Raw genomic sequence first — 9102 nt, forward strand, 5'->3', positions numbered from 1 at the left:
GAAAAAACACTCCCATAGACAAAAGGCTGCTTCACCCTCTGGATTTTAATGAGCTACACATTATGCCATCTTCTCTTGTGATGGGGCTGGGGAATGCTCACAGTGCAGAAGATCCAGCAACATTCCCTCTTCCCACAGATGTCTGAACCCACCTCTCCTCAGAGGGAGGTCTACCTGCCTTCATCCCCCACAAAACTGCAAGGCCACCTATGGCAGCCACAAACTGCATCTGTTCCACCACCCCACTCACAGCCTCCCTGCCAGCTTACTCTTGACCCTCACTTTGAAAACACGGGTTGGATAACCCCAGGAGAAGGGTGAGCTGCTTCATCTGATGGCACTTCCCCAGAAACCTGTCGTATCACGGATGCAGAGCCTCGAGTTGCTCCAAAGGGAGGCTTTGCTCCAACAGCTCACTTCCTTGCTTGATGTGACTGACAGCTGCTATTTTACCTGAGAAGAGATCTGACTCACTGCAACTGGCTGAGGCTGTTCGAGCACACAGGACTAGGACTGAGCAGAAGACATACCCTTTCATTGTAGATAATGGTTCCTTCTTCACAGGCTGCTTTGTGGGTGCAGAGGTGCTGCTGGATGCACCAGTTACATCCCCAGAGACTGCTCACACACTTCTGGCACCTGGAACAAGGACAGAAAAGCAGCTGCTAAGACAGGACGACCCAGGAAGGGACAGCCACCCTCCCTAGAACTACAGAACAGAAAAAGCAGGTGCTCACGGTGCCGATTTCCACAGCAGGGCCACTGCAGCACAGTCATAGAAAGAGAAGTCCACAGAAGCAATGAAGATGTCATGGAAACGCACTACGAGCTTTATGGTGATATGATCTGAAAATGAAAATAAAAATTTCTTAGAAATGGAGCCCCTACAAGTTTGCCATTGTGTTAGGAGACACGGCATGCTTTGGGAAGGATGGACTATGTCAAACTTGGAGACAGATTTCCTTCCATGCTTTTAGCATCTCAATCACTGGATTATCCTATGGACACTAAAAACAGGTTGGACAAGTTTGTCTGGAGCAGTTTGGGACAGCTTTTGCCAACCCATGGGAAGGAAGCCTAGTCTGAAGATCCCTCCATCTTTATCTCTATAATTCCACTGTATTAGAGAAAGATGTAACACTGAGGTTCAAAGTGGATTGTCTTCCTTTGTCATCTAAAGGAAAATGGAACCCTTGGAACTGACATGCCCTTCACATACTGCCTTCACCTTGAGAGCTTTGTTCTATGACCAGACTGAGTCAGTGGAGAGGTTTATAAGACTTGTAATCTCACTTGCTGGGACTGAAGGCTTATCTGCTTTAAATCCAGGTCTCACGTCAACTACAAGCCTCAGGACAGCCTTGTTCTCTTTGGGAAGAGACTGTCACTTTTCTGTAGACCAAATAGCTGCAGAGATGGTAAAAACCTACTGCAGCTGATAGCATCAGCCTGAATGAGATATTTTGCATATCATGGTACTAAATCAGCTAATTAATCTTGTTCCAGACAAATGCCACCAACCCTTGAGCTGGGTATTAGTTCTCCAAATAATGGGAACACACTGTGTTCTCTGCTTGACTCCAGGAATTGCTGTTTCTCCAGGGCAGCTTGCTGTAAAAATAAGTAACAAAACCCTTGTCCACTATTCTTCTCAGAATGAGAATTCAGAGCTCCCCTCTTGCAAGCTCTAGTCACAACAATACAATTAACATGTGAAGCTAGGTGCCTGATAGGATGGCAAGTGGAACACTATGCTAGTAGAACAGCTAGTGATGAGGGATGTATAGAAACCCATGATTATAAAAAAATAAGGGTGTCCTATGCAGCTGGAGGCTTGAGTCACTGCAGTGCTGCCAGCTCCTATCACTGTCAGAGGTGATTGCACTTGGCAGTGGTGGAGGGGCTAACACTTCCCAGGATTTCAGGGTTATGACACCATATTTATAAATATTCCTTTCTCCAAAAAGGCCATTATTTCCCATGACTGCCAATAATGCTGTTTGACAGTACAGAAGATGAGGTCGAGCACTTGCAAATTGAGAGCAAGAGTTTGTGCTACTAACTTGGAGCTCAGTGAAAGTGATGCATGAGCTGGTACAACCTTTAAAACAAAGCTGAGAAAAAGCAAATATTTCAGTGAGCTAGGAAAAGTATTGTAAGTAGGAAAAGTATTATATTGGAGAGTGTTGGTATCTGGTATCTAAGACCTTAACAAAATCTCATTTAACAAACAATTACCAGCTTCAAATTCATCTTAGCAGAGTACAGAAGCCACACAAAGAAGGACTAGCAACAGAGTGAAGGGGAGAGGAAGTCTAAGTAACAAAAGAACATGAAGAAAAAGCACAGTTAACATGGCAAAACTCTGTGCTAGGAATGCCTGGTCATAGTTCATTGTGTGGGAGAAGCACTGCGGAAGCAAAAGGACAACACAAACAGATCAAACGGACAGAAACTATCCACGAACAAGTTTAGGCTACAGAACAGAGGCCACTTGATAAGCCTCAGAGATGCAATATGAAAGTAACCTAGTTAAAGCATCTTGAAATAAAAGCAAGACTGACTTACAAAGGAGCTGATAAGAATATCTGAAGTCTGGAATAATGATAACTGGACTGTGGCTTTAGCTAAACTGATTTTTCACATCTGTGCTTAAATACAGGTCCACATTTGCAGAACTAAGCAGGGAGGCCAATTCTGCTCACTCTGCCTGTAGTGGCAGTACATGAAGCCCTTTCCCTCTGTGTCTGACCACCCTGAATGGAGACCTGGTTGGTTTGTTCCAGACTAAAGCAGTGTGAAACCCAGATATACTGCAAATAATATTGAAAATGAAGGAGTTTGAGATTGAATGAATGTGTTTGCTTGGTTCTGCTGTCATGTTATGTCCATGGAGATTGCTTCAGACCTATTAGCCAGCTGCATACTTGCAGGGAAAATCTGTTCAGCCATTTAGGTGAATGGTGTGGAATGCTTCCCAACTGGCACCTGCCTTTTACTTCAGATGAACAAGCTCTTTGGAGAGATCAGCTCATCAGAGCTCACACTGACAGGCTGGGTAAAATCCAATGCAAGGAAAATAAACTGAGAACTTTCCAGGTTCTTTAGAGTGGCCAATCAGCAATACTCAGCCAGCTATTGTTCACGGGCTGACTATGTATTTTCTGAGGCTATGCCGCATTGCAGATTTATTTCCAACTTTAAGGACCATGGGTCTCTTCTTGCCTTTCCTTACATGTACTTCCTTCTCCTACTACATGGATTTTGAGAAGGTTTGCATTTTGTTGGGTTTAAATAATAAAACAGTTTTAAAGAGAGTTCTCTCTCCAGATTCATGACAAAGCTGCCAAACCAGCCACCCCTCTAGACTGCATTTCAGATCACATTCAAATTTGCATACAACCCTTCAAACATGATCTCCTTTCCAACTATCAGAATTTGGCATTGGAATTTGGCAACAGCCCAAAATAGCACAGGATGTGTGTGACACACAAGTAGAAAGCAAACAGATATTATGAAGAATGAAATGAACACCTGCTGACAGTCCACATACATTCATGGCTGTTAATCCTGGCAATCTGATGGGCCCACAACATACTTTCTCCCAACAATGTTATCAGAGCTATCATGCTCCATTTAAAGCATTTCACTAACCTGTTCCTGTTGGCAAAGCCGGTGCTTGGCTGGGATCTGGAGAAGGACACATGATTCCTGACTCTGTCAGAACTGCTGGGCTTTCATAATCTTCAAAGTAACATGAATAAAATTCTTCCTCACGCAGAGAAGGTAAGTCTGAGATGGCCAAGAATATCTGCCAATTCAGTAATATCCAGTAAATAATCTGCCCTCTATTAATTTTCCCTCATTTAATCTAATTTTATGGTTCTGATTTTTCAAAGGAAGTGCTCCATAAAGAAGTTACGTACATATACACTTATTTTTCTATGTCTCCTAGGACTGATTGTTCCATTCATCATCTCTTGCCATTCCCAAACTGAACTTGGCATCCCTCAAGCAATGGACAACTTCACACTTTGCCCAAGCCCCTAGCAAAATGCAGGTTCTTGGCACCTCCTGACACAGTGACAGTCTTCAAATCACTCCAGCACCTTCTTAGCTTTTCTGCCAGCTCTGCCATGCCAGACTGGAGCTGTAGTTTTGGGTAGCTCCTTTCAGATCTTCCTGACAGCAAGTGTCAGAAATACGAAAAGCACAGACATGGGCACCTTATAGATACTACAGCAAGGAGGGATCCCACCCAAGCAGCCATCACATACTCCAGAATACTGACTAACTCTTAGCAGGCAAGGACATTTAGTTTTATGGGGGAAGAAAAAGACCAATTAAAGTAACAGCTTGGCTGTACCAGGAGATAAGTCCCTTATGTGAGGCAGACAACATGCTTGAAGGTTCAGTGATTCAGTACCCCACGGAGAGCAACAGAAAGACTTGTGACTCCTCAGATGCAGAGGACTTTCTACAAGCTTGAGCATCATCAGAGGATCATCACTACTCACATTTCTCTTTTCCTCTCTGCTGATATTGGCTGGAGTTAGTGACTGAACAGACAGACACTGCTGTGTAGAGTTAAAGCTCCAGAGCCACTGTTCACTCAACCTGGACCTCAAGCACTCGGAGCGACGGCTGCACCTGTAGGGAAGCAGCAAGAAGCCCTGTGAGAGACCTGTGCAGCAGGATTTTTTTGGCTTCCAAGGAGATATTATCTATATCAAGCATTGCTAGAGTCTTGGGAAAGCTGCTACATAGCCATGGAAGTCTCAGCTTCCCACCACCTTCAATAATAGGATGAACTGTTGCCAAAATATAGATGTGTATGCATTTTAGGGCTTCAAGGGTCATAAGTAGTTCCTATGGCTTTCTACAGGGAAGCAGAGCCTGCAAGCAGACACATGTGCTGGAATAAGCCATGTCTCATTAAGCAATATCAGTAGGGGAGCAAGAAGTGAAAGAGTGCTAAATAAGAGAGTGACACCAGAAGAAGACACAAGATCATTCCTCTACATTTCAAATGAGACAGTTTGAGCTGCTGTCAGACTAAAACCAGGCTGAAATCCACTGGACAGGAGCATTGTGAGTGATGACCAAAGACCCAAAAAGCAATGGAAAGATGTCCTTGTGTGCAACTGCTGGCAGTGCTTTAGGGAGGCAGAGAGAGGAATGGTAAGTTAGAGTGAATATCCCATAAAGGAACTAAAAATAAACTAAATCCAGACACAGATATAAGGATGAGACTAAGTAGAGACAATCCCTAAGTACTATCCCTCCGAACTCCTTGCAGGCAAACAAGGATCTGTCTTACCGTCCCTGAAGGACACACCAGCCACAGTAGGGATCTTTCAGTGCCAAACAGGATTCACAGTCCAAATACAGGGAACATTCCATTATGGGAACCTTTACCACCTGTCAGAGAAAGAAATCAGTGAAAACACAGCACACACGACACAGGCCCCAAGTCGTTGGTTTCTTATGCCCAAGTAAGAAGTCCCATTATCTGTGTGCTCACAGAAACAACTTCTTAATCCCCAATTTATCCTCCCTAAAAACAAAGAAAAAAGGAACAAGTTTCCAGAGCCCATCTGAATGGCCATTTCACAATATTGGTGCAGGACATCTAACAGAAAACATCAGGCTGCACAGAGGCAAGCGAAGCATATCGCAGTTCATGGGTTATACGTGACACTTCTTGCAAGGACACTTAATCTAGTAATAAAAACATATTTTCACAAAGTGGATTAAGAACAGCAGACTGACTATCATTCAGACTTTTTCTTTTCTGGACTCTAACATGTGAGATTATCTCTCTTGACATGCAGGTGACTGAAGCTGGAGGCCTCTGAATCCATCTGCACTATTGCCCAGCTCCACCTGGCAGAACTATAATTTTGACCTGAGCGTAGACCAGGAAGCTTTGATCAACATGGCACAAAAACCTTCTGCCATCTAGGGGTAAATTTTACTTGCAAAACTCTTCTTCTTTAACTTACCATCCTTGCTGATTTCAGCCTCTTGCCCTCTTTAATCCGCTACTACACTTCAGCTACTACTGTCAGCTACTTTGAAATACCAACTTCTAATCCCAGACCTATTACTTTTGCTAAGCACATGATATAATTTGCATCTTTTAATTGACAGAACAATTACTGTTAAGGATATATTTCAGATTTCCCTAATCTTCTTCCACTCACAGATTTCAACTCCTCCTTTGAAGTGTTACAAATTTTACAAGTATCTCAAAGTACACTGGAGGGGTGAAGGGATGCAGTGGTTTTCCAGCATGCTCTCAGTTTTTGTTTGTTCTTTCCTTCAGAGTAACTCAAGAGCTGCTTTTCCCTTTGCTAGGAGGATCCTTTCCTTTCCACCTCAAGGAGCTGATATGAGTGGTGTTGTACAAATCCTCTCAAATAAAGTATCCATAGCTGGATTTCCTAATTAGCAGACACCAATATCTCAAAAGCTTGAGGCATCGCTTCTTCTCCAACTGCCTCTGGGCATAAACAGAATTACAGAAAGCAGGAAAAAAGGGAAAGGTGCTTCACATGGCTCCTTATACAGCTTGATTTCATCTGCAAGACTGTGATATTCCTGGTCAGAGTACAACTCTGCTATCTGAAGATATTTCCCACACATTTCTGCTTTTTGGAGGTTACATGCCTACAGAAGACTAGCTTAATCTTTTAACTGATTAAAACCACAAGTGCTACACTTTTAATGACACAAACCTTCCCTTTTCTCTTTTTCATCTCCTGCAAAACCAAGATGAGTCACACGTGAACCCAGAGGCTCACATTCTTCTGCTCAGATGGAGATGCAAACTGTTGTCCAAACAGTTCCTGCTCAATACAGTGGAACACAGGAATTTGTGGTCCTTTGTCTTCATGCCAGTAGAGCAGCCTTTTATGGCCTGCAGTTCACATTCCTCCATCACTGCTGATACAGCCTGACACACTTAGGAAAATGCACATGCAAACAAGATACGGTTTAGGGTAACAAGGCTTCCTCCAGCTTTTGGAAAAGGCCAGTCCCCTTCCCTGTAAGCCAGACTGGCAGGCTGTGCACAGGCTTAGCCATATGCAGTTCCTCTGCTCCCCCTGCTCACATTAGTAGTTTGCCTAGACCTCAAATGCTTTCAGCTCCTCTGTGGAAGGGATTGTATTGCTCTTACCATTGACTGGGTCATGACAAAGAGGTGCTCCTGGAACTGGTCAAACAGCAGGTCTCCACTCACCATGCTGTTCAACTGGATAGATACTGAAGCATATATATGTGCATCTCCCTTGGCTCCTAAGTACACCTGCAAGAGAGTAACAGTTGTGCGCAGGAAAACTATTGCATCAGGAGTCGGGGGCACCCATCCTACATCAGGAATAAGCTGGAACCACTGATATGTGCAGGGATTTCAATCTCCCACCAAAACCTCCATGCAGTGACTTCAGCCACATGAAGCATGTGCCCAGCAACACCTGCAGAAGCCATGGAGGATGCACCAGCCCTGATGCTCGCTCAGTGCAGATGGAACCAAAGGCAATGTGACCACTGTTTGAGGCATACACATTTGTCCACAGTCAGTACAGCACGAGAAGAGGCTGCCTGATAATAACCATCTCGAGTAGGAACCCAATTTCCCAAGGGACAAGAGAAATTGTCCTTTCCCCCCCTTCTACCTGAGCACCTCTGATTAGTTTTGTCCTCTTGCTTCCTGTTGCATCCAAACCATACCTTGTGCAGTCTCCCTCTGCTGTCTCCCAGAAAAGCAATGGTGTGGCCATCTTCCACATTGACTGCCACAGCTGTCAGACGGGCCTCGGTTTTCTCCAGGAGTGGGGCTGCTTCCAAGGGCACCCGGCTGGCCATGGGGCTGGGAGTGTGGTCAGAGCCACAGGGGTAGGCATACAGGGTGTCCTTTTGGAGGGAGTGGAAAGAACAGGAAAATCAGTTTAAAAAAAAAAATAGATACAAGCAACATTAACATATTTAACACTTCTCACTATCTCCTTCTACCTGAATTCCTCAAACAGGTGCACCAGCAGTGAATTCAGCTTTGAAGCTCTCTAAGCTTTTTTTTTAGTGAGAGCCAACTCCCCATATTTTAATAACTAGTTTAGGTATGTTGGCTCTTTATACCATTACAGAATCCTGCAGACATTTCAGCCAGTCCATTCAGCATCAGTAATGAAGTGCATTGAAACTCTCCCTTAAGTTCTCCAAAAAACATTACTGGCTATACACTGCCATCATATACCTTGGGGGAAGATTTATTGTATTTTTTCAGAACAAAACAAAAAGATGAGATTTTCCGCTTCCAGTGCAAAGCCACCTGGTGACAAGTACCCCCTCAAACAGTTTGCATAGTTTTATTGTATCACCTACAAGTTAAATTCTGAGCCTGAAGTAGAATCAGGACATACATAAACACAGGGTGGAACACAACCTGCTCCAAAGAGCTTACTAACTACACTTAGAGCACATACAAGAGTCATTGCTGCACACTGCTTCAATTCTTCTGAGTCTTGAGAGAGTTCTGAACATTAACTCCACAGCACTGTGCAGAAACAGTCATCCTTCTGTTCCAGTTAGATCCCTCCCAGTCACACCGAACTTTCACTTACTGCATTCTAAAGGAGAGACAATGAAAGCTGCCAGCTTACTTACTACTTGTATATGTAGACAGAAGATATTCCATTATGAATCATATTTTTCCTAAGTAACAAACTCAGTCTTGTCTAGGATACTTCCTCTGTCACTTTATATCTTTCCTGACACCTTGTTCTGCGTCCATTTTAGTTTTAGTGTCCTTTTGGAGACTGAATGCAGGATTGTTCACCCAGCAATTATTATCTAAACCACCACTTTTTAATCGATCAGTGGCTTGTCTTCAAACAATGTGGCTTGTGTAAATCAAGATTTTCATGATGAAATCCCTTATGGTTAACATTTTTCTCCTCTTCAGCCCCTCACTAATTACCTCGCAAAGCTGTGCATGGAACAGCAGCATTAACCACACAGTCCACACCGACTGCAGCTCTTGCCTCAGGCAACGTGGTTGAATTTAGACTCCTTGTGAGCGGCGTTGAGCAGGGTTAC

At 43.8% G+C, this 9102-nt stretch overlaps 1 protein-coding gene across 1 annotated transcript in view; it reads right to left on the bottom strand.

Annotated features, from left to right (window-relative positions):
- Positions 1 to 9102, bottom strand: part of LOC103798702 (plexin-B1-like) — a 36583-nt gene that overhangs the window by 23041 nt on the left and 4440 nt on the right. Inside the window, 7 exon segments of the mRNA XM_009070982.1 lie at positions 531 to 639; positions 738 to 846; positions 3655 to 3811; positions 4518 to 4650; positions 5321 to 5421; positions 7184 to 7312; positions 7738 to 7920. Of these exon segments, the coding sequence (XP_009069230.1) occupies positions 531 to 639; positions 738 to 846; positions 3655 to 3811; positions 4518 to 4650; positions 5321 to 5421; positions 7184 to 7312; positions 7738 to 7920 (921 nt within the window).

This window comes from Acanthisitta chloris, unplaced genomic scaffold (genome assembly GCF_000695815.1).
Source record: "Acanthisitta chloris isolate BGI_N310 unplaced genomic scaffold, ASM69581v1 scaffold15283, whole genome shotgun sequence".
NCBI lineage: Eukaryota > Metazoa > Chordata > Aves > Passeriformes > Acanthisittidae > Acanthisitta > Acanthisitta chloris.